The following is a 24,141-nucleotide window of genomic DNA, read 5'->3' on the forward strand; positions in this document are numbered from 1 at the left end:
ATTTGGCAGAACCAAAACTGGTCCAACATAAATATTTTAAAAAAAAACTGCAATAATATTTGCAAGCACAGTTAAGTGAGTTATAACTTCTTATGGTGAACTACTTTTCTTTTCCCCTCTTCCTTTATATATGGTCTCTACTGTTGATTTTCCTTGCCAAAAAAAAGAGGAGCGGAAGAAGAACGGACATTGTTATACCAATCATGATGTATAAAAGAGTAGATGTATTTAATTATGATAATACTACATTACAAGCGATGATAAATTGTTTGATGTATGCTTTATTGCTTGTAAGCAATTATGATATGACTAAGTTATAAGCTTTGATGATAATCTATTAGATGTATGCTTTGCTGCTACTTTTCACTGGACTTCTAGCCCTTAAAATAACAAGAAATGAGACCGATAGTTAATAAGGATAACTTCCACCTTAAACGCAATCGATTTGTCTTGGTACATCTTGTTTAAAATACCCATCTATGCAGACAGATTAGGCGTAATCCACAAATTAAACACAAATTCTCGCCTTAGATTTATACGATCAGATTTCAGGCAAATATACGATCAGGAAATTATCGAGCATGTCAATATTGTCTCAGTACATCTTTGTTCATCTCAGAACAGAAGCTAAACATTTTAGCAAGGCCAGCATGGTTGAAACAATTTGGGTAAAAACTAATACAGATATTAACCTTAAAATGAGCTACAACCCACATTGAGAGGGGTGTCACCTGATTGCACCCAGTAAATTTGCACCATCAAGCTTCGCCCCCTCCAAATGCTGAGAAAAGAAAATGAAATATTTAGTTGATTCAAATCTAATCATAGTTCCAAGCACAGACTATTAACAGTGAAGCTGAACCACAAGTCCACAACCACTCAAGTGACTAGCTCCATCTTTGTTGAACCTTCCCCTCTATTTCAGGCAAATATACGATCAGGAAACTAATATGGTCAAATTTTGTCACATCAGACACTACATTGCATGCTAGTACTAAAGAGGACATAAGTCATGGAATGGGAAGAAACCTCAACGCATACAACTAAAAGGAGTTAAGGAGCTCCCAAAATTCATTGTTCATACTCTTTCATAAAACTCCTTGGAATCTCTCTAGATGGAACCACACTTGATGGTCCAACAGCAACAGTTAGAGGTCATTTGGTTACCGGGATAAGGAAACTAATCCCGGGATAGAATTTGGAATTGTATTTATCTCATGTTTGGTTATGGGTAAGCTGGTGTTGGGATAAATTTTATACCAAAATGGTGGTATAAGCTATCCATTATAGAATGTGGGATAGCTAATCAGATGGGATATCTTTGTCTATCCCACCCGGTAACCAAACGATCCCTAAGGGAATTACCATGCAAGTTTTCTGCAGCTGACCTCAGATATGACATGCTAGTAGAACAAAGATGGTCTCAGAATAAAACACATAGCCACACGTATGCCTTGGCTGATGAGCACCCAGTGCAACGTAAATGATTCTGGTTCTTATATGTCATGCGTACTAATTTCTGGGGCTGCAACTAAGCACATTATTTGATAGGTTGTCTCACAAACTTTACTTCACAGTGCCACTTCTTTTAAATAAGAGTGGTGTCCGGACCAGCATTTGCACACCTTGATTATTCGACAAGGTACCTGCTACCTCCCGTAAGCATAGGTACCGGATAACTCTGCCCATCAAGCTAAGGCAGAGTTAGCGTGGGATTTGAACCCTGGTCTGCACCCACTTCATAGGCTACTAGGTCATACCTTTAGATGCCAGATGTCACATATTCGTAACTAAAATATTCTGCCTTTAACAATTTGAGTGACAAGACACTTAAGTAGTCAAAGATTAGAATGTAAATTCTGTTTTACTCCAAAACCTAGTGCTAGATATTGAAAAATGGTAATGTTGACCTCATGCTTCTTTACCCATAATAATACATAAAAGTTCCATCTCAAAAAATAATACATAAAAGTGAAAGTAAGAGTTAGTAGTCACAATTAAGAAAATGCAAATACATCACAGGTAAGCTTGAGAGGTTGGGCAAGTAATTACTGCAAGAAAGCAACTTGAAATCAATATGGATTCATGAGAGAGTAGCCACACAAACACCCAAAAACTCAACGGCTTGAGTTCGAGATGATATTCAAGTAGCAAATTGTGGGAGAGATATTGACTGATGGCAGAGATCTGTCATTCACATATATTTAGCAACTCATGGTTACTAGCATTGCAATAGTTGGTGAGGTCAAATGCACTGCTACAAGTAGTTTGAAGTTCAAAGACTGAGATCTCACTGGAGTTCCTCATGATACCAATATAACTTCAAAATATTCAAGAAACTTTGATTGAACTACAATCAACTTTCTTTCTTTCCAGATGGAAATTCATTGGATGAAATTGGAACGCAAGAACATTCAGCAAAAAGACAGGAAAAGGGAAATCCTTGCCAGTGAATGAAACCACGATTATGTTTTAAGCAATTATCCCCCCCCCCCCCCCCAAAAAAATAATTCCCACATCCATGCATCGTAAAACCAACCTAAATGAGGATTAAATGAAACATACAGAAGAAATCACAAAGCTCTTTGATTCTCAGTGGTAGTGACTTACCGTATCACGAAGATTTACATGCCGAAGATAAGCTCTTTGAAGATTTGCACCCTTCAGATTTGCATTGGTTAACTTTGCACCCTGGAATAAATTGTGGAAATTAATCAAGAGGCATTAAAGGAAATTGAATCCTTGTTTGGATTCACAAGAAAAAGTAATAAGCGTAGCTGACTCGTCATGAGAGTTCATATACTCTTTTGGATGAGTAGACTATAGGTTCAGAGTCCTCTCACTTTTTATTAATTTTTGTACTGCCAACCCTTGGTGCCCCTCTATTAATGCCTGCACTTACTATTTATAAATCCCAAAGAGAAATGGGGAAGGGGGGGAGGAGTGAGAAAGATTCTGTCTGCAAAGTTCAAGAAAATTTTGAAAACTAACAAGAGATATCTTCCAGACTGTTCGTAAGACTCTTTTACTCAAGTTAGTGGAGGGGGTGGCAGAACCTCTTGATTTGAGATGAAAGAGGGATCTCATTGCATTATGCTTTAGGTGGTATAGACTAAATTGGGTGTTGCAAGTGCCTCATTACAACAATAGATTGTGAATGCCCGGTCCAGGTGAAGAAAAGGAAAGGTTTGGCTGACATTGATAAGCAAGTAATGTTTATGTAGGACAAAATCATCACACATGGGAAGGGACGGAGGAGTTTCATGACTTATAAGGTAGTGTCTAGGTATGGCCGTCAATTTAGGTTAAACATTCCATGACTTGTGAACTTTAGCCCTTAGTGGTTAGTAACTCAACCCCTTACCAGTTAATTGTTAAGTTCTGCAGGTCGGGCCTAGACAAATAACATAATACATGACGAAGATGCTTAAATAGAAGGCCCCATGTGTTACTATATTAGGATAATATCTTAAATGCTTTCACCGTAGCAAATAAAGCAGTTTGAAGCTGTAGAAAGAAAGTGTATAAAGGCTGTTGAAAGGTCACTTATTCCTATTTCAAGAAGCTGTGGTCCAAGCAGGAAGCAAAACCTACATGGAGTACTCTACAATCCTTGTTAAAGAACAGTTTGTAATATTTTTTAGCAAAAATGGAACGAAATCTAGTTGGGTCGAGTGAACTTCCAGTGAATTATAAGCAAAAAATATTTTAAAAGTCATCTTTTACCTTCAGATTGGCGCCTTCAAGATTCGCTCCTTCGAGATTGGCATTGGTAAGATCAGCCGTCTGAGAGTTTGAGAATAAATAGTAATTTATCATGTTCACAATCACACAAGCCTCAGAATAAAAATGCTGAACAGAGTTGTAAAACTCGGGTGAGAGCATATAAACAAAGGATAAGAATCTAGGCCTCTCATTGCAAATCTTACGTTCACTCAGTTTCTACCACCAAAGTTGAATAAGAATTATATTTAAAAAGAATCAGAGACAGGGGCTGTAATAGAATATCTTGTTCAAGAAAAGATGTAAAAAAGGATGGGATTAAGAGGATGCAGCCAAAGAATTTAACCTGTAGGTGAGCTGAACGAAGATCCGCCCCACAAAAGCTACAGCCTATTAGACAGGCATCTGTATTTAAATAAAGAAGGATTATCATAATAATAAAAATGACAGACAGAAGGACAATATCAAGAAAGAACATATATTCTTGATCACAAGCAGACTGTTCATGCTTTACATGTGAAAAGAAAACAGCCTGCTAAATCATCAGGAAATATTTTAAACAAAAATATATGCCGATTTCATACATAGTTTAACAGTATTATATAGGGAAACGATCTTGTTTCTTTTGCTTTGTTGATCAAGCATAGAAAAATTAGGTTTGGCTCCTATTAGCGGCAGAATTGCTATTCAATTTTTCTAATCTGTCTATATCCAAAACAATGAAGTAACTTGGCATTGCTCTGGCTAAATTCAAAAGAATGAGTCAATTAGGCATTCCTCTCGACTAATTGAAAAAATGCTTTTCATGTTTTCTTTTTCGTATAGGGACACAACATAATACTTCGATGTAAATTACTGCTAGAGCTAACCTAGAAACAAAATTTCCTAATTTAAACATCCAAGAGAATCATTGACTAGCTTTCAAAGTACAGAATAAGACAGCAAACAAATTTAATAAAAGCAAGAACATCTGTAACAGCAGCAAGCCAACACTGAAATTCTCCAAATGATTAAAGTTGAGGACATTGAGGAGTAGTTGAGTGATTGATTAAAGTCAAGGACAATCATCAATGAGATATTAGATTTACAGCAAGTTTGTAGGTAATTACACATAAGTGATAGTTGGGAGTTAGCAACTCCCTTAAAATCCACAAACTATTTCTAAGGTCAGACTTCAGGTCTAGTGAATGGTAGCGCGTGTGGTTTCTTTGGCAGCTCGAGCAACTTGAGCCAGTGGGATCCATTATACCCCATGCTTTTCATTCTGGTTATGGAAGCATGAAGTAGAACGATGGATAATGTAGTGGTAGGTGGTTACTGAGAGACTTTTCTTCAGCGATCGGGGGGCTACGTACGGTGAGGGGGTTTCACATCTCTTGTCCGCTGACGACACTTTAGTTTTCTGTAATGCGTACATGGATGAACCACTGGATTATCTTAGATAACTTCTTATAAGGTTCCCGCAGTGTCACTGTCAGGCCTCAAGATCAAACACAGGAAGTGAGACCATTCCGGTGGATGAAGCGAACAATATTGAAAATCTAACACAAGTGCTCAATTGCAGATTGGAGCTCTGCTAACTACTCATCTCTGGTTACCCTTAGGTGCTTCCAATAAGGACCAAGCAGTGTGGAATCCAGTGATTGAGAGAATTGAAAAGAGGCTAGCATTATGACAAAAGTGTCACTTCCTTTTGGATGTGGACTTTGGAGGATTATTATGAAAGGATGGGAGGACTTCTTCAGCAACATAACCTTCAAGGTGATGAAATTGGGTCCTGTGGAGGGAATGAAAAGGAGAGTTTTCGAGGAGATGGAGTGTGCCCATGTACATTTGAGGAATAGCCTCTCATTTTTAGTTTTTTTTTTGGTGCGTCCATGAGGTTCCAGTTTGTCTAGAAGATTGGTTTTGCACCTACAGTATCACACTTTGATGTAGATTCTCTACTTTTTCATATACTACTTGTATGCGGGAGATTTTCCCATTATTAATGAAATGCAAGGTAAGGTTGCGTACATAAGACCCAATGTGGTCCCGGCTCTTTCCCGGACCCCATGCATAGCGGAGATTACTGCACTGGGCTGCCTTAATGAAATTATTTACCTTATTAGAAAATATCAAAACAAATCTGTTGTAACCATTACCTTGTAAATTTGCACTTTGAAGATTAGCACCAGCTAATACAGCTCCACGAAGGTTTGCTCCAGTGAATTCACATCTTCCCTAGGCAAGACAAAATCACTAAGGTTGCAACTTGACAGTAAAGATGAGCTATAAAATAACATGTGTGCTTAAACAATTCCTTTATACAAATATGTAGAGCCTGTTAAAAGGGATTGTATAGTGGATGAATCTTTAAAAAATCGAACAATGAAAAGATGATTAAATGCAATGCATGATCTACTTATGATGTGGAAACCGAAAGATTATGTTCTTTAGCTTACTCGCGCAATGTGGCATTGTGAAAAATGGAAGCTTCAGCATCGACATCCTGTACCAAAAGTTAAAGACCGACCAAGAAAAAAAAATCATTACTTAGTGACTGAAGTCATGCGCAGATATTAGTATAAGGAGCTTAGAGTGCAACTGTTCCCTGAGCCCTTGTAAACAAGGACTCTACATATACCACCAGCCAACCAAGAGTTCCCTACATAAAAGCTAACTTTTACTTTTACTTTTCCTTTTACGGGATTAGCAATCAAGAGTTTCATTGAAAAGGACAAAAAGATTCCAGCTATGTACAATGGCTACACGAGAAAACATGCGATCTTGTGCACTTAACTTATTTAAGACCAGCTTAGTCCGAAGTATGCCTGCAAGTACCTTACAGCACCAAATGAGGCAATTTGCAAAGACTTGAAATGGCTCAGACTGATTGAAATCATTACGTCTACGCTATATGGAGTCGGGTATGAGATTCAGCTACAGGCAATCAAATAAGATATTACCCTATCATACCCATTTGATGTGGGCACATCAAGCAAATAGAAGAGCATGCAACATAGTTTACTATCTCCAAAACTTCTTTTACACAACATAAGACATCCAATCTTGATAAATTATTAAGAAACAACCACTTATCCAAAAGAATGTGCAAATAACCCTGAGCAAGAGACAATTTGCAAAGAAGACTGGAAATCGGTGAGACTGATTTGGGATCCTTATCGTCTATATATTATTACATGGACTGGGGTATGAGAATCTGCAAAAGGTATGGATCCAACAAGGTATTACCGAGGCCATACCTATTCAACGCGGGCATTTCAAGACAAAAAGGAGAGTCCATATGACATAGCTTACCCCTCTCAATAACTTCCTCCTCCTTCCCATACAGTAATATAGTTACCGCACTCAAACAAGGTTACAAGCCTTTGATCAAGCTGGCATAACCTAGTCAAATCCCAGTCCAGCCATTTTCTTCTAAAATTGGCTGCTAAGACACTCATCTCCCATCAACACCACAGATGGGACTGAAGCATTCCCAATTAGCTCCAGTTAAGTACTCTGCTAAAGTAGACATTGCAACACTTCAGAACACAATCCTTAATCTTGGAAAAGTAGATAACACTAGAACTCCTTTTTAGCCAAACAAAGCCAAAGCGAGGGCTTAGCAAATTCCAAGTTTTCTCCCTTCCTCTTACCAAACCGAAAACGAATAGCTCATCCAAAGATTGTGGAGTGCTACTTTGTTCTTCTCAGAATTGTATATTCTAGATTATAAACTATTATCACAAGTGTAAATAAAAGAAATGCAATGCTAAAGTTAAAAGGCGACCACTCTCCCAAAGGTATTATGACTGCGTAAATATATAGTAACATTCTCAATGATCTGCACACTAACTGCAGTTGAAAATTCAGCAACTTTCAATTGAGAAATAATACCCTGAATTTTGCACACTGAAGATTGGCACGCGAGAAGAACACGGTTTTCAGACATGCATAGCTGAAGTCCACAAATGACAAGTCCTGCACATAAAACAGGCACCATTAACTAATTAAAAACTTCTAGAAAAATAGCACGAATAATGGCTTCTCCTAACTTGCCAAAGAGGAGTAACACAGAAGAAAGAAAGCTATTATGATGCCACCAAGATGGGCTTCCTTTTCTAAGAATTTTCACCTTTTTAAGGAACCTAGATAACAGTGGAAGAGAAAAAGCTTTTTTCACATGGCATCCCGAGATTGAATTCTCCAATTCTGGAGATACTTAAGTTTGGAACCCAGAGCCATTGGTAGTCTTTACTAACAAATTCTCCCCAGGCATTGTTGAATCACATACCTCTATAGATTTTACCTCAGCCCCTTCACCTGAAATGCAATTTGCCCCTAATATGTAATTTGCTTCATCCCTATTTTATGGTAGACTCAACCCCGGAGAAGATATTATGCAAAAATAAGTATTAGCAGGATTTGTGCAATAGTAGTAGCGTAACTAATTCACATCTCTTTCTATGAGTCCATTTGCAATGCAATTGTGCCCGACTTTGGAATATTAGGGAGATATATTACAAACCAAAAATAAAAAGAATAATGAATTGGTGGATATGTTGCTTGGCCACATCGACCCGTAACTAGTTATTCTCTGCCTTGTGCTAAGGCTTCTGTCATGAACTCGTCGGCTCATAGCAAAAAGAGAGATACTAGGAAATGCACTTTGCTACCTGTCTGTTTTCTGGTGCATTTGGGTACAAAGGAATGCTAACTCTTTTAGGATCATTATCTCTCACAAGACCATCTCTAGAATAAAGTAGTCTTTCTATAATCTTTGTGGAGTAAGGCCACAGGACATTTTTTAAATTCTACAGGAGATCAAACGTTGTATTCTGAATTTCCCCTTTTTCTTAATGTAAGACTTGAGGACAACTTGTCCTTTCTTGTACCCTCTTTATCTCACAAAATTTTTGCTCTCTTATTCATTTATATATTGATAAACATCATTAAAAAAAATTTAAAAAAAAAGGATGAGGACGATGATGCCCCTATAGAGGAAAGATGAAGCATAAATTCTTTGTCAAGTACAACAACAACATACCCAGTATATTCCAACAAGTGGGGTCTGGGGAGGGTAGTGTGTATTCAGACCTTGCTCCTACCTTGTGCAGGTAGAGAGGTTGTTTCCAAGAGACCCTCAGCTCGGGTAAGTACAGTAATCAGTAAAGAAATGTAAAATATAAAAATGAATAAGTTATGAGAAGAAAGCATAAGCAATAGTGAGATTTAAACAAAATGAACCAGAAGCAATAATAGGTAATAATATGCAAAGAATAAGCCACAACTAGCGTAATGCTAAAGCTACCAGTAAGAAAGGGAAGTACACTATACTACCTACTAACCTTCTACCCTAATCTTCGACCTCCACAACTTCCTATCAAGGGTCATGTCCTCAGTAGGCTGCAGAAGCGCCATATCATATGTAATCACCTCTCCCCAATACTTCTTAGGCCTCCCTCTACCCCTCCCTAGACCCCATGTGCAACCTCTCACACCTCCTTACTGGGCCTCCGGACATCTCCTCACATGCCTGTACCATCTCATTCTCACTTCCCGCAGCTTATCCTCCGCGGAACCACCCCCCACCTTGTCTCGAATAACTTTATTTTTTGTTGTCTCTCCTAGTATGCTCACACATCTATCTCAACATCCTCATTTCCGTTACTTTCAACTTCTGGACATGAGAGTTTTTTACAGGCCAACACTCCGCCCCATACAACATAGCCAGTCTAATCACCATTCTGTAGAACTTATCTTTAAGTCTTAGTGGCACCTTCTTATCATACAAGACACCGGAGGCAAGCCTCCACTTCATCCATCCTACTCCAATACGGTGTGTGACATCCTCACCGATCTCCCCGTCACCTTGGATTACTGACCCAAGGTACCAGAAAATATCCGGTTTTGGGTAAGAAGCACTCCAGAGAGTGTAGATTAAGCAAACGTATCAGCAAATAAGAGCATAAAGAAATGAAATAGTGTAGCACTAGAGTATATTACCAACTTCGAAAGATCGAGACCAGAAAGATTAATTCCCCGAAATCTGACTCTGTCAGATTGTATGCATTTGATAATATCAATGCGTGTCAATTCGGTACCCAACTCCTCATCCTCCTTCCTCTTACTCAGAACAGCTTTAACTTCATCTACTAGTCCCTGAAATGAAACAGGTAAACTGAGTAGTTTTAACAACTTCAAGGACACACAGAAACCCCATACGAAGAGTATTTAGCTGCAAGTAAATTCTTGTAGCTCTCGAAATAGCTGAATTATTTGATAAGGTGAATAAGTTTATTATTTCTGGGAAGATCTCCCATATAAAAACAAAAACAAAAATTAGAGAATCTATAACAGCTCTCAAAAAAGTTGAATTCCAAACAGCATCCGCTATTCAGTAGAAATAAAGATTATCTGACATCTCTATACCTTTTAACAGATATATTCAAGAGAAACATTCACGAAAAAAATCAAATCACAACTAATGAGTAGTTGCATTGATATCAATGTTTTGGGAACCATGACAGCTAGCGCTTTGGTTCACTACAACCTCAGGAAAACAGAACGGTTTATAAACCAAGCAAATCTCAACCAACCTCAATCTTTATCTCAAATATCTCAATGGTCTATGACAAAAAAGGGTCTTGTTCCATCTGGAGAGGCTATTTAACATGCTCCTACATCCTCAAGAAACATAAACAAATAAATGAAAAGTATATCATCTACATGAAACACCAAAAAGTTAATGAAATAGGATCTCCAAGGCAGTGAAAGAAGTAAGAGAAGCCATTGCAATTATTCTCTGCTGCAATGCATACGCACATGGTTCAAGCAAACAAAATCTGCCCTTAAATCTTAATGAACGCATCCAATGTGTACTTTATAATACATAAGTGCACAATGAACAATTAAAGAGAAATGGATTTACAAGAAGCTGATAGTACTCCGCCTCTCGCAAAAGCTGAGCATATTCAGAGTCTTTCAAAGGTGGAATTACACCATCCCTCAACCAATTTAGGATATGGCGAAAATTCTTTCCGTCCCTGTCAACGAATATGTATCCCTGCAATAACACATCGAAAGGAGATCTGAAGTCGTGAAAACATAGACCATAGATTCCCTTTCTCAAAGATCAACATGAAGGAATATAAGCTTGATGCCTACCAAAGATAATAAATATATTTGACGAGGAAGAGATATAAATAATATTTCCTCAAACAAAATATCAAGCTAATACCAATGAACAGAGCATCCCAGCAAATTTCTAATATGCATGCATAGACATCGTATCATGGTAACCAAAACCAAACCAGTGTTGTAGGACCCTGCGCAACTACACAGTTTATCTTGAACTGTCCAAGTTTGAATTACTAAAAGACCAAAAATATTGATCCTATGAGAACATTAGAACAAAGCAACTGAGCTTATCCACGAGAATAGTGCACCTTGGTGGGAATACCAACATATAATTACACAGCAGAGAAAAAAAGAAAAAAGAGCAGAATAAGAAGATAAATGTAAAAATGTAACAGAATTCGGAGCTTATGCACATGCTTTTATTTTTTGGATGAGGTGCAGCTTATGCACATGCTTGTTCATGTATTCATGTAAATCTGTTACAAATAATGCATCTTGAACTGAAATTGCAATACTCCAAAGAAAATTAAAATTCTTAAAGCAAGTGGTGAAAAGATTGGTATTTTTATTTCTACAACTACAAGAATACAAAATAGACATCGTTAATACAATAACGTTGTCATCGCTAGCTCTATCAATCTTTAACTCAAGATAATTCCTTGTCTCATTTTTTTTTCATAATAATATTTTTTATTGATGTTATGGGGTAAGAAACCCGATAGTATATTAAATAGTAGAGAACCTACACAAACTGTGATTAATACGAAAGATATCCAATAATCTATCTCATGGGTGCACCAAAAACTAATAAACAAAATGGATATTCTAACATGTGCAAAATTATTTTCTTTATCACATACATTAAGTGAAGATATGGCCTAACTCAACCCCAGAAGCTAGGCGGAAATGATTGCCCAAGTCTATAAAAGTAGACCACCAACCCATTCCCTAGTTAGTATGGGACTCTAACCCCAAAAGCTAGCTCATGAGGAAAAGATTGCTCAACTCTATATAAGAAGACGACCAACTCATTCCCAATCAGTGTGGGACTCTAACCCAATCTAATATCCGAGGTCATCAAAACCGCTAGGGCTCAAAAATTCTTCTTTCTAGTTTCTTGTTAAACTTTTCTGAGCAGATTTTGATTCTTTTGGTGTTGTTCGATTTCTTTGATACTCAGTATTGTGTTGGGGCTGCCTGATTGGTGAGGCTTCTCTCTTTAATTAAAATTTTCATTCTGTTGGGAATTTCCTCTGTTGGGTCAGATTCGTCTGATCCGTTTGAATGGTTTATTGGTTTTGTTCCAGAGAAGTTTTGTTGGGTCAGATTTGAAACTTTTGGGTGCCATGTTATCTCGAATGATATTTATCTTATCCTCAAATATTAGCAGTTTGGGTTGCTATTTTGTGAAGCTTTGATATTCTCTGTCGTGAGAATCCTTGATTAAGAAAATAGTTAAGGTTGTTGTTGCTAATAGGCTATCATCTACTAAAACAATTCTGGTCTCGGCGGATGAGTTTGCAAAATTCTCTCAGTATCGAAAATCACTTAAGGAATCCACTTCGGTTACTACCCTTGCTGAGTCACGTAACACATGTATTATTTCCTCTTCAAGCAAGTGGGTGATTGATTTAGGCGCCACTAATCACATGACAAGTAATCCTAATATTTTTTTCTAGCTTTCAGGCACATAAAGCACCCTCTTCAAGCACTCTCTCCAGTTACTGTAGTTGATGGGTCAACCTGTAGCATTGTGGGATCTGGACTATTAAACAAACCTCCAATATTACATTGTATTAAGACTATCAAAAGTCGCCTTTAATCTTATTTTTGTGAGTAGACTTACGAAGGAGCTAAATGGTTCTATCGTATTTTTTCCTTTTTTTCCTGATCATTGTCTACTTCAGAATCTTGTGATGAAGCAGATTATTGGTAAATGACTATATTTGATGGTCTCTACATCCTTGATGAATGGATGTCTCTGTTGCTTGTTCTAGTGTCTTATCTCCATTTGAAGCACACTGTTAGTTCGGACATCTCTTTTTCCCTATGTTGAAAAAGCTTTGTCCTCAGTTTTATGATGTTCCTTCATTGGATTGTGAGTCTTGCCAGTATAGAAAACACCATCGTAGCTCGTTAAGTCCAAGGGTTAATAAACAAGCTGAGTTTGCTTTTGAGTTAATTCATTCTGATATTTGGGGACCATGTCATGTCATTATCCAAAACTGGATATAAATATTTTGTTACCTTTGTGGATGATTATTCTCGAACGACTAGGATTTATTTTATGAAGAACCAATTGAAGTGTATTCCCACCTTTGTGCCTTTTGCGCTAAAGTGAAAACTCAATTTAGTGTTTTTTGTGCACATACTAAGGAGTGATAATGCTAAAGAATATATGTCAGACTCATTTTAGACCTACATGAAAAAACACGAGATTCTACACCAGACAGCTTGTGTTGATACACCCTCTAAAAATGGAGTTGTTGAGAGGAAGAATAGGCATTTACTTGAGACAACTTGGGCACTGCTAATCCAAGAAAAGGTTCCCAAACAATTTAGGGCCGATACGGTCTCTACGGCTTGTTTTCTTATTAATCGCATGCCATCTAATGTGCTTGTTGGTGGTGTGCCTTATAGTGTTCTTTTCCCAAACAAATCAATATTTCTAGTGGAGCCTAGATATTTGGAAGTAAATGTTATGATCGAGATGTCTGACCATCTATTACCAAGTTAGCCTTTTAAGTGTATTTTCTTGGGCTATTCTCACCTTCAAAAGAGTTATCATTGCTACTCTTCTAAATTTGACGATTATCTTGTATCAACTGATGTGGTATTTTTGGAGAGTACACCGCTCTTTTACACAACTCCTATTTCTACAAGTCAGGAGAAGGAAGATGGGTGGTCAATCCACCAAGTCACTAGTTCTTTGCATGAACAATCAGTTGATGATGTTTCTTCTACATCGTTCAGGTATTCTATTGAGCAACATCCGACTATTGTGTCTCATGAGTCAGCAATTACTCTATCTACTCCATCAAGATTGTTAATTGTTCAAGTTTACTCAGGTGAGAGACCAATGATATTTGTCTTGCGTCAGTTACTTCATCACTACATCCTCCTCAACTTGATCCTTGTACCCAAAGGTACACGTCGGTGCAAATTCACATATTCCATTGCTAATTTTATTTATGACTACCACTAATCTCATGCGTCTAGTTATTTGATTGGCTCTCTGGACTCCATCTCTGTACCCAAAACAAGAAAGCAGACCTTGAACCATTCTAGATGGTGTGGTGCAATGCTTGAGGAGATGCATGCTATAGATAAAACCACACTTGGGATTTGGTGAATTTACCCAAAGGAAAGGAAGCAGTAAGATGTAACAGTGTTGTCAAAGGCGAAAAGTTAAGGCCTGTTGGGCTTAAAGCGCAAATAAAATGTGGGCTTTAACAAAGAAAGGTGCAAATTGAGAAAAACCACAAATATGTATGTGTAATCCAAGACTAATATCTATAAGCAAGAATACCAAATATATGGACAAAGAATTAAAAGAAAATTTACATTAAAGTAAATATCAATTGTTCAACGTCGCCTCTTCAGTATTACGCTCATTGGCAAGGAAAAGTATGTTTTAGAGCCTTGATGACAACAGTGAAGCGCCCGCTAAGCGAGGCTGCTAAACGAGGCGAAGCGCTCAACATGTGTTATGAGCCTCGCTTCAAGGCTTAAGCGTGCTTTAAGAGCGCCTTTGATAACACTAGATGTAAGTGGGTCTTTGAATTAAAAGTTTAATCTGGATGGCTATGTGACAAGACTTACGGCAAGAATTGTGGCTAAAGGATAATGCTCAAACTAATGGCGTGGATTATTCAAACACCTTCTCCCCAGTGGCCAAACTCACTTTCGTCCGCTTGTTCATTTTCGAAATTGCTTTTGAACATTGGCTTTTACATCAATTGGATATCAAAAATGCATTCCTTCTTGGTGATCTCCATGAAGAGGTGTATATAGAGCACCACCCGATTTTGTTGCTCAGGGGAAGTATGGAAAAGTATGTCATTTGAAGAAGTCCTTATATGGCTTGAAGCTAAGTCCTCGGACTTGGTTTGGCAAGCTTTAGCGGTCGCTCAAGAGACTAGTTTGAGGCAAAAATGGAGGATGTAGTTTAAGGAGGGGGATTCTAATACAAAAAAAAATCATAGGGTTGCGGTAGCGAATAAGAGAGGAACTTCGTTGACTCCTTAAAAGTGAATGGAGTGGTGTTTGAAAGGGAGGATGAAGTTAAGGGGGCTATTGTTAGTTGTTCAAGGAAGATGTGACATGCAGACTAAATTTGGGGGAATAGTGTTTTGTCAAATAGGGAAAGGAAAGAGATAGTGGTTGGAAAGGGCAATAGAAGAAGAGGTGAGGGAAGCGGTGGTGAGTTGTGCGGGAGACAAGGCTCCAAGACCAGATGGTTCACTTTAGCTTTTTTCCAACAACGTTAGAAGATAGTTAAGGGAAAGTTGATGGAGACTATTGCGGATTTCCAAGATTCTGGAGAGGTCAAGCATAACTGCAACTCACAAAGTCAAACAAGTGCAGGATATTCATGCAGAAGTCAAACAAAAACTTGAGGAGACTAATTCCCAGTACAAGGCAGCTGCCAATAACAGCGTTGCTTATAGACCTTTGAAGAAGGAGATGATGTTATGGTGTTTTTGAGAAAAGAAAGGTTTCCATTGGATACTTATAACAAGCTCCAACAAAAGAAGTATCATCCTTATCGCATCCAAAAGAAAATCAATGATAATGCCTATATGGTCGATTTGTCGGACACCATGAAAATTTTCAAGATTTTTAAAGTAGCTGACCTTTCACCTTATCATCCATCTAAGGAACCACTCTACTTGGAAGCTGCAGTCAACTCGGGGATGAGTTCTTTCCTGGAAAGGGGAGAATTGATGCAGAAGATCAAGCAGAGAATCAAATCAATGCAGGAAATCAGGCAGAGAATCAAATCAATTGATTTAGGGAATTTCCAATTGGGAGATTCTTTCCTGAATAGTATTACAACAATCTTGGGTGGAAGGATTTAGTGGACCTTAGCTTTTATTGCATTTGATTTTCTATTCATCAAGTAATGAGAAGATTCTAGTATTGGGTGTTGGCCAATAAATAGTCCTTTTAGCAACTACTGTAATTAAGTAAATAACAATTCTCTCCTTAAGGTTTCTCTGTAAACACTTGTATCTTCTCTGTTTAAGCTTTGCCAAGAGCAAGCTTTGTTGATAGACTATTCGTGAAATAGTCTTTCTACCAATCTAATTGTTTCTTGTTTACTCGTCCTACATCAAATTTTGTTATATATTGTACTCAGTTGTCTTACTTTTTCCACTCAAGGGTTTGGCTTTTCCAATTGTAATGTATGGCAGGAAGTACCCCACTTCATATTATTATAAGTGGTGTGAGATAGAGTAGAACTTCAAGGGATAAGATCAGACTCCAATCCTCTCAGGTAATGTAAAATACTCAAAGTTTCACAAATTGAAGAAAAAGGCTAACTTGCTATCCTCCTTCCTTAACTATGAATGATGCTCTTCCCTAACTATTTTGAACATCTGAGGGTCAATTGTGACATGCCTCCAGAAAATAAACGAGTGAGTGCATGCATAGTATGTATATACCTTCTCTGACTCCTGGCAGATAGTGTGACGGCCACTAAACATAGCAGCAAGCATCGAGTCCGGCTCTCGCTGCGTGAGGGTATCCAGTGTTGTGCAAAACTTCTTCCCTCCTTTAAATAAGAATTATAGGATCACCGAAAGGAGATTGTGTGTGAGAAAAATGACAAGGCAAAATCCTACAGTAATATTTCTGCATGACAAATTCTTCAGCATTGTCCTTTCGTATTCAAGTAACAATATGAAGACATTTAACATATTAATTGTTATACTCATCTCAGACCCAAATAGATTTCTGCTTCTAATATTGCATCTTATGCTTCATTTACTGTACAGTGAGAAAATGGAAACCTATGAATTAAAAGAAACAAAGAGTACTACTTGTAAGATAGTTCCTAAAGGATTCATCGTATGTACGGTGACAAAATTGGAAGATAGTGCAGAAAGGCCAGAAATCAGCTTTTTGTCTAAATTTAAATATGAAATAGAATAGCTGTACATTACGATTCAAATCATCAAATGTCTAAGCATAAGAGCGAGGGAGGGAGGGTATACCGATATTCAGACGAACCATGGAAGAGGAGGAGCTATCGGAGTGATCGGCCATTTTCGCTTCCTTCCTGGGGTTGGATTTGAGGTCCGGGATGGATGATTCAATGCACCGAAACAGACAGCCTCCTTCAGTCGGCGAAGGTGATTCTTCTTTCTAGTCCTCGAAACTTTGGACTCTTGCCCCTATTTGTTTTAAGTAATTTTCACTTTAACCCCTATACTTCCCGTATTTAGGGTTACTCTACTATAAGCAAAAAATAAATTCCTCCTCTTAATAAGTAATTTTTCGAAAAACACTTCGGATTAAAGCAATTTGTAAAAAAGAACATTTTTTGTTGGCCAAACATTCCGTAAGACTAATTCAATTTTAAAGAGTGTAGTATTGAAAGTTATTGCATAAAGTTTACTCTTATTGTTTGGCATAGGTCTTGTGTTTTTATACGAGAAAGTGACAGAAATAGGACATTATAAGAAGTGTATTAATATTTGGCCTTTCTGGTAGGTCACCTACCAATGGGCAAACTTTCAAGGTCAAAAATTAAAAGTTTTGTTAAACTTGAAGTTTTGGTCATTGGTCATGTGACTTGGCTCCGAGGTCAAAAGTTCGAGATTAGCTTCTTCCAAGGTTATTTGTGTCATTGACTTAATCATTATCATCATCAAGAGGAGTAATACTTTTTTGTTCGTTGGGTTCTATTTATGCAATGATTGTACAATTATAGAATTTTGATATTAATGGAGGTTATTTGGGAGATCATACATTACTTATTATACATAAGAATTTCAAACCAATTATGAGAAGTGAGTATAGTGATTTCTCGTACATATTGAGATGTGCATTTTTTTTTACATCTTTATAGAAATTGAAATAATCATCCAAAAGGATGACTTGACGGTTTTAAAGATTAAGTGGGCGTTTGGACATAAGAATTGTAAAATTTCAAAAAAAAAAATCAAGTGAAAATGGTATTTGAAAATTAGAGTTGTATTTGGACATGAATATAATTTTGGGTTGTTTTTGAAGTTTTGTGAGTGATATGAGTAAATTTTGAAAAACAGCTTTTTGGAGTTTTTTAAATTTTCGAAAAATTCCAAAATGCATCTTCAAGTGAAAATTGTAAATTTTATGACCAAATGCTGATTTCGAAAAAAAATAAAATTTTATCAAAAAAAAGTAAAAAATTTCTTATGTCCAAACGGGCTCTAAGTAACAACCTTTGAAACTAAAGTTTATATTTTATTAAGTGAATTCTTCTCATCTTCTTAAATCTTACTCGATAAAATTACTTATGCGCTTGATAAATGATGAAAAATGCATATTATTTGGTGTACTTTCATGTCATAACTTATGTGAATATGGGAGGTTACATGAGTTTTTGTAGTGAATTATGCTCATTACGTGCATTCTTATGTGTAGGAGCAAGTTGGACGAAAGGTGAGGAAAAGAAGTTGATTCGGGATCAAAAGACAAAAGAAGAACTTTGCTCGTTCATTCTCGCGTGCACACGAGAGAGTGAACGAGCTAGTTGAGGGGAGCTTGAAAAAAAAAATGGCAGATTATAGCAAAAAGTTATAGAAGTGCACGAGAGACCTAGAAGAAAAAGAAAAATAGAAGAACTTCGCTCGTTCACTCTCGTGTGGGCACAAGAGAGTGAACGAGCTAACCTAAAAAGACTGTTCCGAAGTGTGATTGTATTAATTTGCCCCATGCAAACCCTATCACATATAAATAGTCCTTAAACTCACTTTAGGAGGGGGTATTTGACCTAAGGAGGCAAGAACACACAAGGAGCAAGGCGGAGAATTCTTCTACGAGTTTTTCACTTTCTTATTCCTATTTCTATTGTTGGTTATGAATTCTAGTGTTTTAATTTTACATACTTTTATGAGTAGCTAATTCTGTTATCTAGGGTTTTGATGGAATATTTTGTAGGATGAATTCTTGATACGTTTTGATATAATTGAGTCTTCGAATTTTTATATTTGTTCACGTGCTTATTTTAGTTAATTGAAGAGCTCTCAATTGACTGTGCCTATTTATTATATATTGCTTGAAAAAGAGTGCATATATAGGTGATTGTTGAACAACGTCACTCCTAACGTATATGACATATCAATACGGCGGGTTTAAAAGCGGGATTAGAGATAACGAACTTTTGACGTGATCATAGTGAGTGGCGAAAAATTACGAGCCAGCATAATTCGAAAGAATATGACTAGTACATTATTGTAGTTGCTCGAGAGAGAATTACGATAAGTCGAGTGCTCATGATCAAGAGGGAATAATTAGGCGAAATTATAAAATACGTAGCGGGAAGGATTCCGACAATTGAGGAAATTACAACTCTAGAAGTTCTTAATCTTGTCTCCAACCCTTAGTATCTTTAGTTATTAACTTAGTACTTAAATTTGTTAGTTAAATAGTTAAACATAAGAATCTTAATATTTATAACTTAAAAATTGTTCGAGCTTACTTTCTTAGTGATATTGAAACCATAGTTCTCTGTGAGATTCGACTCCGAACTCTTAGATCGGATTATATTTGTAGCGATCGCTTATTATATTTAGGACTAGAGTTGGGCGTGATCAAATTTTGGTGCCGTTGCCGGGGAACTAACGGCGTATCTATAGGTGTAAATATTGTTAGGGTTCAAGTTTGATCATCAATTTTATTTTATTTTATTTTAGTTTAGTTTATTTATTTTATTTACGAAAAGTGGCCAAAAATGCCCCTAGCGTATTGAATATGGCTCATCATTGCCCTCAATTAACCTTTCAGACTATAAATACACTCAACGTTCTATTTTGGCTCAAATTTGCCCCTAAAACTAACTGACAACACTTGGTAAAAATTTGGGTTGTCAAATAGCTATGTGTCACTTCCACAGTATGCCACGTATAATATCAAGGTCAAAACAAAAACCCACCCATATGTAAGATAACCCAACCCGCCTGACCCCTTACCCATTTGTCAAAAATCAAAATAACCCCCAATACATAACTCATTCTATCCAAGACTTATAGCTCTCGGTTATTTACTTTGAACACCCATGAATAACGCGATTTAGGGTACATGGCTTCAATTGAAGATTGTAGATTGTGAATCTGGGTTGGAATTTGAACTATTTTTCATGAAGATTCAATTCCAAGGTCTTAATCATTATAATGCCCATTGTGTTGTGAAGTTGTTTATTTGCGCTCAGCTACTATTATGATTTACTTTCCAAGTGTTCATTATAGAATATAGCAGTGGTGATTCTGGAGTTATTTAATGGCATCATAAGAATAATGTAAATATTATTTTCAACTTTTTGAATTTCAGAAATTCCGACTACTACTTTGGTCTATTCTCTCATAAAATGCATATTGTACTTGGATCTGCATCTGACACCTCAATCTTTGGGAAGACATTTTTTCAATTTATTTTCTCGATCACCTTCTTGAAATGGCATCTGCTGAATATGGTGTCAGATGTGAACTTCCAAGTGTCTTGTGCTTTTGAATCTCAAATACTACCCAACGTTGAAAAGTTTAACATAAAAACTCAAATATGTAGTGCTCTATTTTAACATATCCCCATTGACATTCTAACTACATAGCTTCAAATATGCAGTTCTAACGAGGAAGAAGGAAAGGGGTCGGGATTATTTTAACAAATGGGTAAGGGGGTTAGGCGGGCTGGGTTGTTTAATATATGGGTGGGTTTTATTTTTTACCTTGATATTACACATGTCATACTGTGGAAGTGCCACATAGCTATTTAACAGCTCAAATTTTTATTAAAGTGCAGCCAGTTAGTTTTAGGGGCAAATCTGAACCAAAATAAAATGTTGAGGGTATTTATAATCCGAAAGATTAACAGAGGGCAATGGTAAACTATATTCAATACATTAGGGGTATTTTTGTACCTTTTCCATTTTATTTATGATATGAGAAACATGGCATCTTAGAATTTGGGAGTTTGGATGTTAATAGTTCTACTTTTGATCCTCTTAATGCTTCTTGTGGAGGAAATCACCCATGGAAAAATTATCAAAATGATCCCGGAAATGAGTTATGTGCACCAACTCAATCCTATATGTGGAATGTATGTGATGTGTGTGGTGGTCAAGATGGTCACTTTTACGGTTGTACTTATAATTATAATCCTTCCCCAACCCTTTATTATGATGGTTTTACTTTTTCTTGTGAGGCTAACATTAACAAAGAACTCGGGGGAGCTTCCCTGAAGGAGAACAAAGATATGATAAAGTGCCTCATGGAACAAAATAATGAGAAACAACTGCAAATACAAAGGCAACGGGATACTATCGAAAGTCAAGAGTCAATTATTCGCGACTTGGAGGCTCAAGTGAGTCAACTGATTGAAGTTTTTAATGCTCAACAAGCCAATATTGTGGAATGTATGTTTTGAAAGATCATTATCCAGGCAACCCAAGTTTGGAGAGTGTTGGGAAAAAAATCAAAGAAAATACAAAAAAAATGAAAAAAATAGAAAATACCCTATTCCTCTTAATCCGGACTAGTGAATGCATAGTTGTGCTTAAAGAAGAAGGGCCAAATTATATATGATTTCGTGGCTTTGCTTGAATTAGTCATGAAGATTGTGTATTTGAAAGTTAAGTGTAATTTAATAAAGTATTTAGGAGGGTTAGTTACCATACCCAAGGGTTATATGAGTTGTTGGTATGTTTGGTTGAGGCCTCGGGGACCTCAGGGGTGTTTCGGATGCCCATCGGAAGGAAATTTGGACTTAGGCATTGCTGATTTTTTTCTGGTGTTCTGGTGTTTCGCACCTGTGGTGGGAGCCCGCAGAAACAAAGAGGAGGATGCAGATTTGAGCAAGGCTAGGTTGGAATGGAAGCGCAGGTGCGAGGTTAGGAGCGCATCTGCGAAACCGCAGATGCGGAAGGGGAGGCGCAGATGCGGAAGAAGGCCTGAGTGGGATGGATCGCGGAAGCGGGCAAGGTCTACAGGTGAGCACCCGCATGTGCGAATGAGTGACCGCAGATGCAGAGTCTGGGAACTTAAGTGGGATTCACACCTGCGATGGAATTTCCGCAGGTGCGGCGTCGCAGATGCGACAGAATGTCCGCAGGTGCGGAAGAACTGGGCAAAAAATGAAACTTCGAGGGTTTGATTCCCATTTCGATTTTTGGGACTTTGAGAGCTTAGTGTAAGGCGATTGTTTGAGGTTTCTTTAAGAAGATTATTGGGGTAAGTGATTCTAACTCAGATTGGACTATATTTCATGAATCTATTGCTATTTTCATCATCTAATTATGGATTTGCGTTGTAAATTTAGGAAAAAATGGTAGAAACTTCATAGGCTAAAATTTCGAGTTTTGGAAGGCGATTTGAGGTTGGATTCGAGTAATTATTGTATGGTTGGACTCGTGAGTGGATGGATGTTCATATTTTGTGACTTTTATCGGATTTCGAGACGTGGGCCCAGGGCCGGTTTGAGCCTATTTCGGATTTTGACTTATAATTTCGTGTTTCTCTTGTGAAATTGATTCTTTTAGCCTAAATTAATTATATCGTACTACTTGTGGCTAGATTCGGGGTGTTTGGATATTGATTCGAGGGGCAAGGGCATTGCGGAGAAGGATTTCTGCGCGATTGAGGTAAGTAACAGTTTTAAATCTGATTTTGAGGGTATGAAACCTCGAGGATTGGTATGATGTGAGAGTTTGGAGGTGACGCACATGCTAGGTGACGGATATGTGAGCGTGCACCATGAAGGATTATGACTTGATCCGTCCCGTGAGACTGTAAAGTCGAATAGCCATGGTTATTACTTGTTTTTCCTTGCCTTTGAGAAATTGACTGTCTTTCATGTTAGAAACCATGCTTAGGCCTTACGATATCATTGTTGGGACCCGTAGCGGTCGTATACTTTTTGAATTGACAGCTAATTGTTGTCTTGTACTCAGGCATAGTCTTACTTGTGTATTATATCTCTGTTCCCTCTCAGTTCTTGTTGATACTTATTGTATTCTCTGTTTGGGCTGATTATTATGATATTCTATGAGCCCGAGTGGCTGGAGAGGTTAGTGACTAAGATAGGGCCTGAGTGTCGAACTGTGAGCTATGTGAGGTTATATGGATCGGGTTATATGCCGCAACGAGCCTTATGGCTATTTATGGATTGTGGATTGGGTTGCACGCCGCAACGAGCCTTATGTCTACTTATATGATTGGGTCGGGCTGCACGCCGCAACGATATAGCGCTTGGGCTGAAAGGAGCCCCTCCAGAGTCTGCACACCCCTAGTGAGTGCAGGTACCTATTAAGAGTGTGTATTGAGGGTTGAGAGCCGAAAGTATGAGCTGTTGAGATGAGTTGAGTGACTGCTGCCCTGAGAGGATGTACTTGCTTTTATTTATTGTTGCACTTAGTTGTTATCTGTTGTTGTTGTGAAATTTTTGGAAGATTCATATATGTTTTACTTGAGCTCGAACTGATTTGACTTATACCACCGAATTTGAAAGCATGTTCACCCTTCACTGAAATTTTTTGAAATGATATGTATTTTTTAATTATAGCTCATCACTGCTTCTCAGTTCCTTATTTAATTTTGTTACTTGCTGAGTTGGTTGTACTCATGCTACACCCTGCACTTCATGTGCAGATCCAGGTGTGTACGGTTCTGACGGTCGCTGAGTTCGTGCGAGAGCTGATTATCGGAGATTCACGAGGTAGCTGTCGGTGTTTGCAGTCCTTGTTTCTCCTTTCTTATTATCTTTTCTCTCTTGTATTGGCATTTGGCACAGATTGTAGTAGACTCTGTTTTTAGTTTGGTTGTTAGATACTCATGACTTAGTGACACCCCGATGTCGGGCTATCATTCCATACTGGTATTTTGGGTTTTTACCCTGTTATTATGTAAATCTTCAGTTAGTTTAATTGCTTCAGCTTCTTCTGTTATATATTGGAAGCATATTGAGAATGTCGGCTTGCCTAGTTCCACGATAGGCGCCATCACGACTGGTTAGGTATTTGGGTCGTGACAAGTTGGTATCAGAGTCTAGGTTACATAGGTCACACGAGTCATGAGCAGGTTTAGTATAGTC

At 37.6% G+C, this 24,141-nt stretch overlaps 1 protein-coding gene across 2 annotated transcripts; it reads right to left on the bottom strand.

Annotated features, from left to right (window-relative positions):
* Positions 1-508: 508 nt before the first annotated feature.
* LOC104094108 (FH protein interacting protein FIP2) lies at positions 509-17,232 on the bottom strand. 2 transcript variants are annotated; one of them, XM_009599969.4, is made up of 11 exons: positions 17,070-17,229; positions 16,518-16,627; positions 10,640-10,774; positions 9,715-9,870; positions 7,606-7,689; positions 6,168-6,214; positions 5,868-5,941; positions 4,070-4,128; positions 3,727-3,786; positions 2,611-2,691; positions 509-781 (listed from the first exon to the last, which is right to left on the bottom strand). In XM_009599969.4, exons 1-11 carry the CDS (start codon positions 17,119-17,121, stop codon positions 728-730), a joined length of 912 nt encoding a protein of 303 aa, XP_009598264.1. In that variant the 5' UTR covers positions 17,122-17,229; the 3' UTR covers positions 509-727. The 2 variants fall into 2 exon arrangements, with proteins under 2 accessions (XP_009598264.1, XP_070043778.1); XM_070187677.1 differs by lacking the exon at positions 10,640-10,774 and having other exon boundaries at positions 17,070-17,232.
* Positions 17,233-24,141: the final 6,909 nt, after the last annotated feature.

The sequence above is a fragment of the Nicotiana tomentosiformis genome, chromosome 10 (assembly GCF_000390325.3).
Source record: "Nicotiana tomentosiformis chromosome 10, ASM39032v3, whole genome shotgun sequence".
Lineage (NCBI taxonomy): Eukaryota > Viridiplantae > Streptophyta > Magnoliopsida > Solanales > Solanaceae > Nicotiana > Nicotiana tomentosiformis.

Excerpts from the sequence above, each read along its gene's own strand:
- LOC104094108 (XM_009599969.4), bottom strand. The coding sequence starts at position 17,121 with ATGGCCGATCACTCCGATAGCTCCTCCTCTTCCATGGTTCGTCTGAAT. Across the intron at positions 7,690-9,714 it reads GTCTCGATCTTTCGAAGTTG|GACTTGTCATTTGTGGACTT; the intron begins GTAATATACTCT and ends TTTTATGTGCAG. Across the intron at positions 4,129-5,867 it reads TCAAAGTGCAAATTTACAAG|ATGCCTGTCTAATAGGCTGT; the intron begins GTAATGGTTACA and ends ATTTAAATACAG.